Here is a 17,471-nt window from a genome sequence, read left to right on the forward strand (position 1 = left end):
CAATTTCTAACGAAGAGAATTTTATGTCAGAGTTGTCGTCGTCGCCGTCGCCGGCGCCGATTGTCTGGATTTAGGTGATCCGAATCAAAGAAGTATAAAATATTAATTTTATAGCTCTTTGTCTGAATGCAGTTCAAAATGGGTTTTGAAAAAATATGTTAATGGAATTTACTTTAAAGGTAGCAAGCCATCAGGCTAAGAATCCTACTGTAAGGTCTAAATTTGTTTTCATATTACACTTAGAGCTAGTTGCAAACACAACTGAAATTTTATGTAGGAAGGTGTTTTGTGAGCTACTGCGGTACTTCAAGCAGAACATATCTCAAATATTAAATATCTTCCCATGGAAAACCGCGAGCGCAGTAGAATTGATAAGTATACAAAAACTTCGTTTAATTGAAATAGGCAAAAATCATTTGTCAAACGCCAGCCGAAGAAGTACGTATCTTCCCGCAATAATGATGTAGAGAAAAGATTAATGAAGGATTTGAAACGGTTAAACTCAAAATCTGACGTTAATTTATTTCCATAGCCTCTGCTTACGTATAGTTTCTCTTGCAAATTACATCGCATGTGTAGGGATACTACGGCATCTCTTAACGATCGTGCACATGTTGATATCATTTTTCATTTCTAGCCATGAGATTACGGGATAGGTCAAACATTCTTAGGAACGTAAATCTTTTCGACGTTTTTCCTGGAAAACTGGATAACTAATTAAACATACAAGAAATGTTTGAAATAATATGAATTCGGTCAAGTTGTCATGAGCCAACATTTACATGGTGGGCGGTTGGAGAAATCATAATATACTACTGAATCCGCTGTACCATAAAGGAAACGAATGTACAGGTTAATTAAAGCAATAGCTATGCATAGCTGTTTTACCGTCAGTATATAGATGGCCATATACAACGTATTGTGCTCACATATTCAGATACAAGATACAAGAAACTTTATTTAACGTCGGATATTATATAACAAAAAAAAAACATTAGCTTAAAGCTATTTCCCGTCAAACATAAGTAAAATAATAACAACTAAAAAATGGCTGTAAAGAAAAAGCACATGGTTAAAGCACAGCATAAAAAAAGATATAAGCATATTATATTGGTACATGCAAGTTAAATACAAGTCTATGGACATAAATAAGACATTAGTAGCTGACAGTCGGGTAATGTGACAAGTGTGAGACCAAAACCTAATTCCCCAAGTAAAGTAATTATATCCCAACCTACCGAAAGAAAGATGTAGAAAGGGAAAAGGGCTTAAGAGGGTCAAACACAGTGCCACACCCGCCTCTGTCATCTACAATGTTATCACAAATAGAAACAATTTGGTATTTGATATAAGAAGAAGATTTTACATTTACTAAGGATCTTATATATTCTGGTGTGATGTTGTTTATCATTTTATAAGTTTCAATAGCAATTGTTCTTAATCTGCTTAGGTGAAGAGTAGTTAGTTTAACTTTGTTTAATAAGGTTTCATAAGATGATTCATAGTCATTATAAACAATTCTTAAAAACAAAGACAAATATCAAACAGGGAATGCCACGTACCAAAACCGCAGCCTCCCCAAAACGAAACCTACAGCACGCAGACGTGCACACCACAAACACACACACATACACGTGCACACACACAAAGCCAACACACGAGGACAAAACGAACAAACAAAGGAACACACACATACACGCGCACACACACAAAGCCCACACAAGAGGACAAAACGAACAAACAAAGGAACACAGTGGGGCACCGCCTTGGAACGGTCAGTAGCAAAAACACCACTGGGGAGCTTAAACCGGTTTATGGTGCGCACCCAACCTCACTCTTAAGCCACGATACTGTAATTTTTCAAGCTTTTCAGTATTTGATTTACTACAGAAATGCCACACGAGCGGACAGTAGTTGAAGTTGGATCGGATGAAGGATTTAAAAATGACCAATCTTGTTTGAAAATTTAGGAATTTATTTAGCCGTTGTAGTACATTTAGCTGTTTTGCTGCTTTGCGACATATGTTGGTGACCTAGCTGTCGAAATCAAGTAGGGAGTCTAGTGTAACACTTAGTAGTTTGACCTCGTCTTCACACGTGATTTCATTGTTATTTAAGTTGAAAGATTTGACCTCGTTATTTGATTTCTTGCCTATGCATATTGCTTGAAATTTTTCTGGGTTTGCCTGCATTTGATTGATTTCAAACCAAGTAATTAATTCTTTGCTTTCAGATTCGAGTGTTTCTTTGAAGGTGGTTAGGTTCTGGTGACTGGTCGTCTGCATAGTTATATAGGGTTGATTTCTTAATAAAGTAGAAGATATCATTTATGAAGATGTTAAATATAAGAGGCCCAAGTATTGATCCTTGGGGTACTCCTTTTATGATTTCAAGCCATTCGCTTTTGAAACAATTGATTTTGACCATTTGGCACCTATTTGTTAAGTAACTATTCAGTAACCCGCAGGCTTGGATAGATCCATGAGAATGGCGCCGACATATTTATTTTCATCTAGGACCTTTTCCCAGTCTTCAACCAAACGAAGAAGAGTAGTCCATGAGAATGGCGCCGACATATTTATTTTCATCTAGGGTCTTTTTCCAGTCTTCAACCAAACGAAGAAGAGCAGTTTGACAGCTAAATGATGGTCTAAATGCTGCAGCAAGGAAGGGATGGAAGATATTACTAAAGTGGGTATTTAACTGGTTGCAGATTTCTCTTTCATAAAGTTTTGACATAGTGGGAAGGGTACTCACTGGCCTATAGTTCTTTTGGATAAAGGGATCATATTTTTTGTAGATAGGGGTGACCTGTGCCAGTTTTAATTTTGATGGGAATTGACCTTTGATTAGGATTGAATTAGCCATAGCAGTGATAGGAGGGGAAAGACTTTGGGACCCGGCGATGATATTTTGGAGTAGATATTCCTCATAGAGTAAAGTCGATACATGCGACATAGAATTAAGCCTACTTTTTACACTGGCCATAGCTTTCGCAGAAGTGGTGGCCGGCTGACTATATTACGTTAAGTTTTCTAATGAGTTTTCCCATATTTTTTTCACATTTGAATGAAAACAACCAGTGAGACAGAAGCCCACATGTGTACTCTTCCAGCCACAGACAATTGTTCAGTGCAATTCATTGTCATTAATGTAAACACTTCTGTACAGTCTGACGAGGGACTGCCGTTTTTGTAGAATTTCCATCACAAATGGTAAAATCTTGTACAAAGCGACCCCTGAGCACGTTTGCATCAAATCGTAAGCATGGCACTGGCAAGCAAAAGCTATTTCTTAGTAATCGGTGAATTTTCATTGCAGGCATATAAAATAATCGACCAAAAATGATTCCAACGCAGTGTGTGGTGGGTGGTACAGTTGCAACGCATTACGGTGTATCTTGTTTCTTTAATGTTCGTTATGGACTTCTAACTTCACGAAACAGCATTTTCCCGCGATTTTGATTGGGGTATGTTCATGAAATCACTTTAACATTAGACAGCAATAGAAACTGTATGTTTAGTAAATATATACTATTGATTTGCACTTCCGTTCTGATGAATACATACACGAAAAGTAAGCTTAAAGCCCTGCTCCGCGGCTATTCAAATTCTATTGTGTGTATGCAATCCATGATTACAATAGGTAACAGTAAACGGCCACACGCCACACTTTATTTCATAGCTCACACATGGCCAGTGTGTGTTTTGCCGAAAGAATAAAATGGTATCTGTAACGACAAATAAGAGGTTTGAATCAGACGAAGAAAACCAGCGGCTAATTTAAATCATCCTTGGGGACAGGTCCCAATATATATTATATATATAAAATACTGGTGTCCAGTGATGAGGAACTATCAATCTAGACTAAGTTTAGTTCGAACCAGTCGGTCGAGCGTGCTGCACCTTTGAAACAACAACATATCTGCCTTTTGCATCGGCAGGTTAGACATAACATAACCTCTGTACGATATTTGTAACCGGCTTTGTTACCGTACAATTATTATCGGTGTGAAGTGAGCAGTTAGCAGTTGCAGCAGTTCAGCAGTTAACTGCTAGAACTGCTGGCAGTTGCAGCAGTTAACTGCTAGAACTGCTGGCAGTTACAGCAGTTAACTGCTAGAACTGCTGGCAGTTGCAGCAGTTTACAGCTACTTGTATTATAGTCCATCAAAGGGAAATTAATCAAAAAGAATTCCTCGGAATTGCCTTCCCTTATAATTGTAACCGTTCCATCTGCTCAGTCTTAAAATAGTGCCAACTTAAGCTGATCTTGTAGGATGCACTTAACTAGCAACCCTCAAGTTCACTCAAGTTTCACTAAGCATGCAACTTTCCAGCCATGCTATAGCTCCAAAGAGCAGATATTTCAGCGGGGTGGTTACTACCCTAGGTTCGTACACTGGGTATATCAAGTTTAATCTAAAGTTAGACCAAGTAAAAACCAAGCTGAATAGCAGTTTTCAAATATATTTACAAAACTCTTAACAACAGCGAACAGCTAAGTTAATACATCATAAAATAAAATGTGACAAGTAAAATCATGAATACTAGGTACAGTTCATAGATGAGGCTTTGCTAAGAACTTGCGGGTTGTGACGGAAGAGGGCCGTCCGTAACCCATAATGTACCATATACTATATAAGGGTTATGACAGAATTGGGCTGCCTGTACCCTTTTAGCCTGCTGCCGGCTAGTGATTCTGCCTTTGCGACCAGTGCAGACCAAGATCAGCCTGCACATCCGTGCAGGCTGACCATGGTCTGCACTGTTTCATATTCAGTCAGTAAATTTTCATTAACGCCCCTTCTAATAGTAAATGGTATTGCCCAAACTGAATGATGGAACAGTCCTTTTTAGAAATTCAGCAGGGTAAAGGTTAGATGTAGAAATTTATGTGATCAACTGGATTATGACATAAAATGGCTGCCCGTAACCCACGGATTTGTGACAAACAAATATGCTGGACGTAGGGTCAGAGTTGCTGACCTGGTTGCTGTGATTTCATTAGTATTTATGTAAACTTTCAGTAACAGTTAAACTGGTATGAAATTAGCATATTAACATATTCATAAATAATAAATATTTTACTCTATCATAATCAGAATTCTTTTACATTTTAAAGAGAAATATAATTGCTCTTAGAATAATTATTAGTATGTAATTCTAACAAACTGTATATATGCTATGAAAGAAATGTAATTAAATTTTCAGAATAAAAGGGAATTAATTCATGTGGTATTACAGAATTAAGTTAGAAACCATTATATAATTATCTTTTCACTAAAACGAAAGTAGGGAATTCCAAATTTCAAAGTGGAAACTGAAAAGATTTTGATAGTTTCGCATGTGTGTCCCGGGCACTAAATTTATATATAACACGTATATGCATTTTACATGCATTAATATTCAAGTAGTTATTTATCATTATAGGCCTAATTGAACAAAGGAGAGGTAAAAAGAATAAACATAATGTATGACAAGAAACGAAATGAGTGGGGGTGCTTCAAAGTCTGGGCAGAACGTAAAATGGCGAGTTTCGGTGTCGGGGTCCAGTCCCGCAACAGTAGAAGAAACTGGGGTGCCACCGGGTGGTCGTTGTAGAGAGGGTGGACGCCCGACACGCCCGGGTGGTGGCCGTCCTGGTTAAGGTCTGGTTTCCGAGCAAGGGTGGACTTTGGTGTTTGGCCGGGAACGCTCTCCCCTTTTTTGACTTGCTTATTTTCTTATTTCTAATGTTTCTCCATTGGGATAATTGTCGTGTAGTTTTGACTGAAGACATCATTTTTCACTTCCAAGAACCGGTTTTCATTATAGAAATCTATACCGGTATCTCGTTGCGTATCTCTCTCTAAATAGCATTCACCTAGTAGGTTTATATAATACCTCCTCCCCCCCCCCCCCCCCCCACACACACACATCACACACACAAAATAATAATATAAAATAAAATGAGTCTAGGTAAATAAAATGTAGAATGATGACAGATGCGCTATAGTATAATTTACGTTAGATTTTGTAGTAGTAATGATTTCCTACTGCGTTTCACATGGTCTCCCGTTTTATCAATTTCTTTCACCCTAATTGTGATAAAGATTCACACTTACTCTGCCCACTTCCTTGAAAAAAAGTAAGATTAAGGTGTTGTCGCGACCCTATAAGACCTTGAACCTGCAACCCCAGGATCGAAAGGCAAACACCTTGACATTGACCCCGTTTAAAGATTTTTTAATCAATCACTAGCCAAAATTAACTCCATGTGATCTCCAGTCGGGACTACCTTTTAATGCCGGGCAAAAGACAAAACCACATTGGAACTGCAACCAGTGAAATTGGAACCTTGACACATTAGTTCCGCGCACACGATACTAAGAGGAAAAGACAACATTGTTCCGACAAGATATTATACGTACTATAACAATGTAATATCATAACAGTTACATTAATGTAACTACAATTTAAACATACTGAGGTCTTTTTTCTTTATAAAGGTATTAGACAAAATAATTCTATTAGTTCAGTACCAAAGACATGATGTTGGCGTTGTATGCTGAATTGACAGAAATGGTTGATGTCGCAACAATTTAAAACTGTAACATTTTTTTCAACATGAACCAACATTTTCTGAAAAAAATGCTTTTTAATGCTGTATAATGACAGAGCACTAGATATGTGCACATTTTGTAATTAGGTATCTGGCATACTGACAATCCGTTGCTGAAGCAATACATGATAGTTTGATTCTAATATGAAAATTACATTTAACAGGTACGAATAAAGAGTGCTGCTATATATACATTTAATCTTCTATTTCATATGAAAGGCTTGTTACACTTAAAAGCTAATTTAGGCACAGTGTATGGATTACTAGGTACGCAGGATAGAACTCACTCTACGCACTCCTACGTTTTTTCAGCGTTGTTAGCACAAATACACGTTGCACGGTGACGTGTCCACCTACAATATTTGGTGCCTTAAATGAGACGTGAACTAGTGCTTCCCCATTCTTCCATCTACGTTTTTACATAAAAAAAGAACATATTACAATCGATCGAAATAATAATCAGCGGAACCATGTTTTAATTATCCAAACAATACTAGTCAGTTACAAGCTGCGTGGATAATTCACTCGGACAAGACTCGTGGAATTCTTTCGCAGGTGTAGGCCCTATACTCTGTGTATTGTTTATATGATTTTTATGTTAAAATATGTTTATGCTAGATAATATTTCAAAAATAAACGTAGCTACATATGGTTCGCCCTCAAAATTGGGAATACAGTAGTAACATGGATTCTGTTAATTTAATGTTTGTTGTTACAACAGTAATAGAATAAAGAATGGTGTTACTGTAACTGCTATTAAAACCTAAAAGCAGCAAAACTGCAAGTACTACTCCAGTGCAAACTTCCGGTGATCCGTAGGTTTATGCTACTTCAAACTGTATACATTGTATAGATGTTACATTCTTACTAAAAGCTTTGTTATTTTTCAGCTTTGTAATTATTGACATTTCATACATTCGCAATGTTTAACTGCTGTAATTGCTGGCAGTTGTAGCAGCTAACTGCTGTAACTGCTGGCAGTTGTAGCAGCTAACTGCTGTAACTGCTGGCAGTTGTAGCAGTTAACTGCTGTAACTGCCAGCAGTTGTAGCAGTTAACTGCTGCAACTGCTGCAACTGCTAACTGCCAACTTCCTGCTGGTACAATTATTTCCATTCCTGAAATAATGAGGTGGATGATTCCCCTGCTGAAATCGAATCGGGCTTTGTATAGATTGGTAGTATTAAATAGCTGATGACAGCTAATCAGTACTGATTATCAAGAGCGAGAGACTCCACATATGGGAAGCTTATTTTGGGATTAACGCCGTTTTTTTTACAGTGTTTCAGTCATGTAACGGCGGGCAGATAACCTAAGCAGTGTTCCTTGATTCTGTACCAGTACAAACCCGTTCTCCGCTAGTAAGTACCAACTTTCCTAAATCATGTGATTCGGAATCAGAGGTGGAGGACGAATGATTTCTTACACAATACCTTTCATTAACCGCCTCGGTAGCCTAGTGGTAGAGCGTCCGCTTCGAGTGCGGTTCGATCCCCGGCCACGTCATACCAAAGACGTAAAAAAAAGGTACTAGGAGCTTCCTCGCTTGGCGCTCAGCATTAAGGGGATAGTGCTAGGACTGGTCAGCCCGGTGTCAGTATAATGTGACTGGGTGGGGTATCATGTCACGTGTCTACGGCGTGCTATTCCAGTGAGGCGGCACTATAAAGTTGGACATTGTGCTCACTGCTACAAGTAGACACCGTCGTTTATATGACTGAAAAATTGTTGAAAAAGACGTTAAACCCGAACACACACACACACACACACACACACACACACACATTGTCACGGAGAACTTACGCCTCGTCCGGGAATCGAACACTCATGATCCAGTGATCAGTAGATCTGCGCTCTCCATACTGAGCTAAGCGGGCGGGCTCATAGGGGATGTAGAGAATTTGGGGGGGGGGGGGGGGGGGGGGTCATTGCTGTGTGTTTGAGGTGACTGGTCTCGTTCGAGTTTCTTTGTAAGCCTTTTGTCTTTAACTCGACCGCCACACGCATTTACTTTTAATCTAGGATATCAGTTTTCTTGCTTTCTCATTCTGAACATTAAGCATCGACCGATCGGTGTATATAAATAAAATACATTTTTATACTAGTATTTACAGTTTGTTAGATAAAGGTGTACACGCACCGACTGCAAAAAAAAAAAAAGATAAATTAGTACAAAACGAAGCTATCATGGAGATTCAATTCTTAGAAAATATTCGGTTTAAGCGCTTCTGCCCAAAGGACACTGATAAAGTACTTTTGTAGTTGGAGCATTATGGGGCGGTCAGAGTTTTACGGTGTCTTGTTAAAACCATCGCCATAATGATAAAACGAAATTATACGTTGATGAAATTTTGAAACAACGAAACCAAAATGATGAAATGTCGAAAGCACGACTGCAAAAGCATGAAAACTCGAAACAATCACACTATACTTATACAGTTAGGATGTTTGCTGAAGTCAGCAATCACGCATGGACTTAATTAGTTCCATTACTGCAAGTTTTAAAGGGCGAGTGTTCTAGGAACTTATGTTAAACATACGCAAAATATAATCCGGGAAAAGACACATTACAACGCTAACGTCACAGGAACGTTTATAAATGACGTCATTATTTTAAATTACGTGCATTTATTTGAAAATATTTGAAAAAATGAGAGAAAAGGGTCGCCTCTCTTGTGCAAGGTGCTCAGCATCTTTCCCAAACGTTAGCATTTTGAAATGTGACAACACAATTCTTGGTGAGTTGCTTATTTTCAATTTTGCATCTGGTAGCCTACTGTAGCTACCGCTATATCTCTTTTTTAGAGATTTCGTTGGCATCGCTGTCTAAATCTAAATGTTCCGAATTTTAGACTGTCAAATGAAATCGCAGATATCATTTGCGTCTTGTATTTCCATTTTTGATATGGAAAAAAGTTCAACATATGCTTTGACGACTACTGTCAATTCAAATACTACTTGTAACACAATTTAAATAGCTGCTACTGGTACTGATGATAAACTCGAACAGATGATAAAGTCGACCACCTTCAAATTATTCAATTGCAATTGTTTTTTTTTATATAATTGAACATGCCGTCTAATAGCAACCACTTACAACACCAACTGGTGTAAACAAAAACAAAATTGGTAAATATTCTGTATAAATAAATGACTTACATTTGTCTGTTTAAAAAATATTTATCCAAAAATACTGGGGAAGAGGATGTTTTTTGCGCATGCTCACTGTCAACATATGAAGGCCTGACATTGGGTCACTTTTCATTACTTGATCGGGAATGACTGTTGCAACATTTTTGGGAAAGTTTCAATATAATACTATGGAGAATTTTTTTTAAATGACAAAGTGGTCGAATTTATCATTAGTCAACATTCGTACAGTCCCCATTTTACATACCCCTTTCAGGGCCTCACTTCTTGTGAGTTTGCTTACTAAATATAAATTTAAATTATGTCAATTATTCAGTAAGAGCTAAGCTTTATTTTGATACCAACCATTGATAACAATTTGCAGAAATAAAAAAGTTACAGGTAAAAACCCTCATTTTCTGTTCGAGTTTATCATCAGTACCAGTACAGAAGATCAAGTGTTGTTTAGCTTTTATTAATCTTAAGGTCGTTTTAATTTGGTAGGCCTATTGCGTTGAAACAAAGACATTTGAAACGCAATTTAGGCCTAATCAATTCTTAAAGAACGGGGAGTAAGTTATTTAAATAAGTAACCGCGCGGTACAGGGTTTCTTAATGATATTTTCGTCAGAGCGCTCATACCCTTTCGTCGTCTTATAAAGTACAAGCTAGGCTAAGTGTAATGCAGCAAATGTGATAGCATACTAGCTGTTTTAATCTTTGAAACATCTGACCATTTTAATAGTTTCAAATTATTATCATAAATTATATCAAAGTAGATCTAACAGAGGGGTATGGATAGACTGTCAGACTTCGGACTTAGAGGCCTCGACTTCGAATCCCTTCATTATTTGACCGCGGTTCTCACAGTCGCTATTATACATATTACATATATCGCCGGTTTATTGTTTGTTTACTGATTGGTCTATATTTCAACATAGGTTTGCTGGGCTTCAGCAAACACTTGAGGATTTTTGTTTAAATTTATTTCTGATGTCATGTAATAAAACATTTACTGAATGGATTGTTGGTCAATTATTAAAACTATTAGCTCTCCATGCCATGAATTCCAAGTCCAATACTACCACTTTATATTTCCGCAGTAGCGTACTATGACAAGTCTATATCTGCATGGAGTTCTCGTGTGGCTATCGGTGTGTAACATTATCATGAACACCGATCTAAGAGGTAATGGCCAGTTTTTCAACTATTAAGTAATGACTTAAGCTCTGACTTAAGCCGTGTCGGATATATTTACAACGATTAAGTCAGCACGTGAATAACGGGGCTCGACAAAAGTTAAACCTTCGATTGGATTTTTCTACTTTGAGCGGTGTCAGCAATGGCTTATCTTTCTATTGTTATTTTAAACCTGGGGCATAGGTGGTTTAAGAAAAGATGGAAGCGGAATATTTAGACATGGATTTAAATTTCCAGTATGAAGTTAAAGCAGAAATGTTGAGGAGGGAGGGAATGATACGGGACTGTACAAACCCTTTCGTTATGTACGATGATTCGGACTTTTGGATAGATTTCGTCTCAGTAAAGCTAGTATTACAGATGTTTTGCTACATATAAAAAACTTAAACCAACAGCGACGCCGACGCTGGGGCGAGTGCAAAAGTCGAGCTAAAAATGTAACAGATTCAATTCTCTCGCTACGTTTGTACACGTTTCAAAATATACATGCAAGCATAAATATATAAGTGCATGTATTAAGTTATAAGTACATGTAACGCACAAATATGTAGGTGAACATATATAAATATAAATATATATAAATATGGATACGCACGTCTGTGTATATACGTCTCCTTTCAATGACGTGTGGATTTTGAAATTCATGCATTTGCAAGTGCAATTTGAGTACCTATACTATTAATTTGAATTTACAAATGCATTCCTAATTACAAGTGCATATTGCACGTGTTTTGTACATGGAAGGTGGAACATTTAGGAATAATGAAAACAATAAGACAATGAGCAAAAATAGGAATGCTTGTAGTCTTACATTGAAATAAATTCATCTTTTTTCCTAGCAAATTTTTTTTTCATTCATTAGATCGGCGCTAGTGCTTCTGTGTCTTTGTATTTTTCTATGATTTCTATGAGAATTTCTTTTTCGAAAGTAGTAAATCACCAAAGTAACACGTTTTATATATGAAAAAAATACAGCGAAACGGCCCGATGACTGTTTCCACATGTTCATAGTGTGTGACCAAGGCTTAGCTAATACATCGCAAATATACACGCCGAGTATTAGTAAAAATCCGTTAGAAAACAAGGTTGAGCGACGGCTTAACTAATACTGGTTTGAGCCATTCTTAGTGCTAGAGTTGAAAAACTGGCCATAAGTAACTGACTTACACAACGTCATTTTTTAATTTGTTTGTTTGTCCCGTATCATTCCCTCCCTCCTCAACATTTCTGCTTTAACTTCATACTGGAAATGTAAATCCATGTCTAAATATTCCGCCTCCATCTTTTCTTAAACCACTTATGCCCCAGGTTTAAAATAACAATAGAAAGATAAGCCATTGCTGACATCGCTCAAAGTAGAAAAATCCAATTGAAGGTTTAACTTTTGTCGAGCCCCGTTATTCACGTGCTGACTAAATCGTTGTAAATATATCCGACACGGCTTAAGTCAGAGCTTAAGTCATTACTTAAATAGTTGAAAAACTGGCCAAAAATATACTAAATATTTAGAATTGAACCTCAAACAAGAGCTGACACTATTAGTGACAAACGCCCCCGAAGTGTGCCCAAGAATGCTACAGTTGTCTGTGCAAAATATGCCAGAATAGTTTAGGTATGAATTTTGCGACCAGATAAAAAAGTTCTCCGAAGGTAACCTTGACCTTGGAGCTAGGGGTCTGGGTCTTGAGCATGACACACCAACTCATTATAGGGAAGAATTGTGACAAGTAATTTTAACATCCTTTGATGAATGGCAGAGTTATTGACCGGACAAGAAACATGCAATGTTAACCTTTGTCTTCTAAGTGTGACCTTAACCTTGAAGCAAGGGGTCTTGGTCTTGCATCTGACACGTCATCTCAATATAGGGAACGTTTATGCCAAGTAATTTAAAAATCTCTTCATCGATGGTAGAGTTATGGAACGGACAAGAAACACACCATGTTAACCTTTAACCTCTAAATCTGACATTGACCTTAGAGCTAGGGGGTCTGGTTGTTATGCATGACACGTTTTCTCGTTATGGGGAATATTTATACCAAGTAATTTCGAAATCCCTTGATGAATGGCAGAGTTACGAACCGAACATGAAACCTTTGACTTGACTTCTAAGTGTGACCTTGATCTTGCAGCTAGGGGTCTGGGTCTTGCGCGTAACACATCGTCTCTTTATGGTAAACATTTATGCCAAGTTGTTTCAAAATCCCTTCATGGATGACAGAGTTATATACCTGTAATGAAGTATTTCGACCCCCATAGAATAATGACCCCCGGTCATTATTCTATAGAAAAAGTGACCCCCCGGTCATAGTATTATGACCTCCAGATCATAGTACTATGACTCCCCCACGTGAAGTAAACTGAACCTCACGAAGAATATTGACTCCCATAAAAAAAAACGACCCCCGGTCATTTGGTCAAATTTAGTGATAACTCATGTATCTAAGGCCTAATTGCTGCATTTTATGCCCCCACTCGGGGGAGGGGGGCATATAGATTTGCCCTTGTCCGTCCATCCGTCCTTCCGTTTGACCATTAGCCCCAGATACCATCACTTGACACAGAAATCAGAGCATTCCGCAACGGGAAAAGGGATTCTGTTTCTAGACGCTGTATCTTGGTGTATACATTTTTTCAGGAAAATAACAATTCACAATACGTTCACAAAACACACCAGTGTCAATAATCCCTGCAAACTTCGGTATGAAGTAATTCTTCAGAAGAAAACTGCACAAGAAACTGCTAGCATAGAACTTAGTATTAATAGAAGTTGCAATACTTAACAGTGGCAGTAAAGTACGGTAGCGGCAACAATAGAAAGTAGTAGTAGTAGTAGTAGTAGTAGTAATAGTAGTAGTAGTAGTAATAGTAGTGGCAGTGGTAGTCGCAGTTGCAGTAGTAGCAGCAGCAGCAGCAGCAGCAGCAGCAGCAGAGGAATAAGTGGCAGCAACAACAGCAGCAGGAGAAGAAGAGGTAGATGTACAAGACGTATTAGTGGAAGCAGGTATAGTAGTATCAGTAGTAGCGGTTGTAGTAGTAGTAGTAGAAGTAGTAGTAGTAGTAGTAGAAGAAGAAGAAGTACATGTAATAATAGCAATAGAAGTAGCGGCACCAGTAGTAGTAGTACAATCAAAATGTTAACTATTGGCAATGGAGGGTATTAGAGTTGTAGATCTAGTAAAATTGTCCGTTAGGTTTGGTGGGGATCACTTTTTAATAGATATTATCGTCGAAAGTCTTTTTAGGAGCCGGTGTTTTACACGGAAAGAGTAACTTTTTTAAATAGAATAATGTCCGGGAATCGATATTGTATGAGAGTTCGAATGTAGTAATTTCGGCAGTGAGTATTTTTTTCTATAAATAACCGGGGTCGTTATTCTATGAGATTCGAAAGGAGTCATCTTTAGGGAGTCAGTATTTTACTTGGAGGGGTCAGTTTTTCTATAGAATAATGACCGGGGTCGTTATTCTATAGAGTTTTCAAAGGGAGTCAGTTTTTTATAAGGGGAGTCCATATTTTACAGGAAAGGAGTCACATTTTCTATAGAATAATGACCGGGGGGTCGTTATTCTATGGGGGTCGAAATACTTCATTACACCGGACACGAAAAAGATCCTATTAATCTTTGACTTCTAAGTATGACTTGATCTTGGAGCTAGGGATCTGGGTCTTGTGCATGACACACTGTGGTTAACATTTATGCCAAGATATTTCGAAATCCCTTCATGGATGGCAGAGTTATGGACCAGACACAAAAACAGACTCTGTTAACATTTGAACTCTAAGTGTGACCTTGACCTTGGAGCTAGGGTTCTGGGTCTTGCCCCTGACATGTCGTCACATTATGATAAACATTCACGCTAGGTAATTTCAAAATCCCTTGATGAATGGCAAAGTTACGAACCGGACACGAAACAGACCCTATTAATGTTTGACTTCTAAGTGTGACATTGACCTTGTAGCTAGGAGCCTGGGTATTACGCATGAAACGTCGTCTCATTAAGGTAAATATTTATACCAAGCTATTTTAAAATCCCTTCATGGATGGCAGGGTTACAACCCGGACAAGAATTTACAAAGTTACGGTCGGACGGACAGTGCGATTTTAATATGCCCACCTTCGGGGGCATAAAAATCAAAGAACTTACTGTAGTGTAAATAAAAAGTTTTATTAATAAATAAATAAAAACCTAAAATTATCAAATGTTTTTGTTAAAATTCTTGAAATAGATATATGCTTCTAAAAATAACTTAATAATAACGTAACATATCAATCCGCATTAGCTCTAGTTGGTTTAATTTGTGAACTAGTCAGTAGTGTACATGTATTTACAATTATGCTTTGCACGGAATGTCACGGATCAGACGGGTAGGTAGACTGGCTGTATTCACCACTATAACCCGGCGCTGAGTTAACAAACTGTAGGGAATCTAAAGTGGTAGTATATTCATGGCATGCGGTTCTTCAGACCTCGGTCAAACAGTTTTGACTGCTGACCGGAAAACCAGCAAGTAAACGGAAGTATGGTTTAAAGCAGTCCAACTCGTGACGTAATTATCACTTTTGACCGACTAGTCACACATTGGGACTAGGTTTGAAGCAGTCATTAAAAGTAGTTTCCAGCAAATTGTGTGAGAATATCTTTACATGACGGTGGTTAAACGTTTAAATTTAAAAGATAAAAAATAAGACCAACTTAGGTAAAGACCAACAATTGCTGAAAATGATGCCGATTGATGATGGAAGTTTTTTGACCGTCATCTGAACTATTTCTGTGCTACGTAACTAAACATGCTTGGACTTTTCAGATGTAGGCATTACTCTGTTCTAAAAGTAGAACATACCATATTTGTGACGAACGTTACGGACGAAATATGCCTCAAACAGCTGTGACGTTCCATCCTCATCCGAACATCCCACGAGTAGGCTATACTCACCTCTTTCGCACAAGTGGAATTAGACCTGTTATAGTCTCGTATAAAAACAACCACGTGATCTTTACAGGTATATCGCTTACAATGTGCAAGACTTGCCACAAACGTTTCCATCCGACATGTACCAGCCATACGTCGGCGACCAGACCAAGTGACAGGATCTGTGACAGATGTTTGCTTTGCGAAGCGACTGTTGTATGTCCGCAATGCTCAGGTAAAAATATAGTCCATTGAAAACCACAAGATAATACTTGCATATTTGCCTCTTATTCCCTTAATACAGAGTAGTGCTTTTCGCTCGGCTAATTGAATTTTGTATGAATAACAGAGTTTTTGTTGTCACCCTTTCGTCGGCGTTAGCGTTTGCGTCACAAAAGTTTTGTATGTAAGCAGGTTCTAAAACACAACTCGGCAAAATACTTTTAAACTTCGCACATGTTTACGGCATCATGTGATGACCTCACGGACAAGTTACAAACTTTATTTTATAAGTTATACCCATTTTTACAAAGAAATATTATGGAAGTTTTGCATGTAAGCAGGTTTCGCAGGAACTACTTAACCAAATATATTCATATTCTCTATACATCTTTGGCACCATGAAAAGCCGTTTTGCAATTATTTTATTCATTTTTTATTTATTTCCCACAGAGTAATTATCTCCAATGACTATTGCAATTCCATCGTAATTTGTTATTCTTTCATATAACTGTAGTAATTCTCTTTAAAATGATCACCATTTCTTAATTCCATTTACCATTAGTTCTTTCTTGCATTGTGATTCTTTTCTATTATGTTTGTAATTTTGTCAACGTAATTCTTTTTGTTACCATTGCTATTCTTCCCTAAAATTTCATTCTTACCTGAATTATAATTCTTTCCTGAATTGTAATTCATTCTTTCCAGAATTACATTACAATTAATTCCTTTTGCGTTATCATTGTCACGCACATTGGCACATCAGGCGAACTGATAGATATTTCAACGCGTCAAGTATCTACGCGGTGTCATGATCTGCTTACTGATAATTAAAGTAGTTTCAGCCGCAAAAAAAGAATACGATTTATAATGATCTCTGCCTTTTCCTGTTTCAGGTCAGTTTCAATGCGCACAGTTCTGTGAATTATGCAGTAGACAAGCACACGAGGGTCTTCGTGTTTCGCATCTGGATCACGTGAAATCCATGCCAAGTTAGTTTTTGTTGGACGCTTGTAATCCGCTAAAATACTTAAATTTTAATTTCCATGAACATTTAGGCTGGACCTATCTGTTATCTGTTTGAAATACTGTCATAATAATATACAGTTTAGGTTATTTTCACAATGTGTTTGGTTTAACTATTATTGGTGTTCAAATCTTTTGTAAAAACTGCACGAGCACATATATTCTATTTAAGCCGAATATTGTAAAAAAGTATGTATTTATGTTTGCGTTCACTTTTAATTCTCCACTGCTCTGGCTAGACCACAAGACTTAACGTCAGTACCACGGTCAATCACATGCAACCGATGAAACGAACTATTTGTCCTTTATCCTTCCTCAGCCTAGGTTTTACATAATTGTACTGAACATCCAGCAGCTTGCTTTGTAGCGTTTTTAATCA

General features: G+C 37.6%; 1 protein-coding gene across 1 annotated transcript; it reads left to right on the forward strand.

Moving 5' to 3' along the window:
- The first annotated feature begins 9,213 nt into the window (after window positions 1-9,213).
- On the forward strand, window positions 9,214-17,471 carry LOC123526148 (uncharacterized). The gene is made up of 3 exons (XM_045305167.2): window positions 9,214-9,341; window positions 15,939-16,082; window positions 16,963-17,471. Exons 1-3 carry the CDS (start codon window positions 9,254-9,256, stop codon window positions 17,061-17,063), a joined length of 333 nt encoding a protein of 110 aa, XP_045161102.2. The 5' UTR covers window positions 9,214-9,253; the 3' UTR covers window positions 17,064-17,471.

The sequence above is a fragment of the Mercenaria mercenaria genome, chromosome 14, assembly GCF_021730395.1.
Source record: "Mercenaria mercenaria strain notata chromosome 14, MADL_Memer_1, whole genome shotgun sequence".
Classification (NCBI taxonomy): domain Eukaryota; kingdom Metazoa; phylum Mollusca; class Bivalvia; order Venerida; family Veneridae; genus Mercenaria; species Mercenaria mercenaria.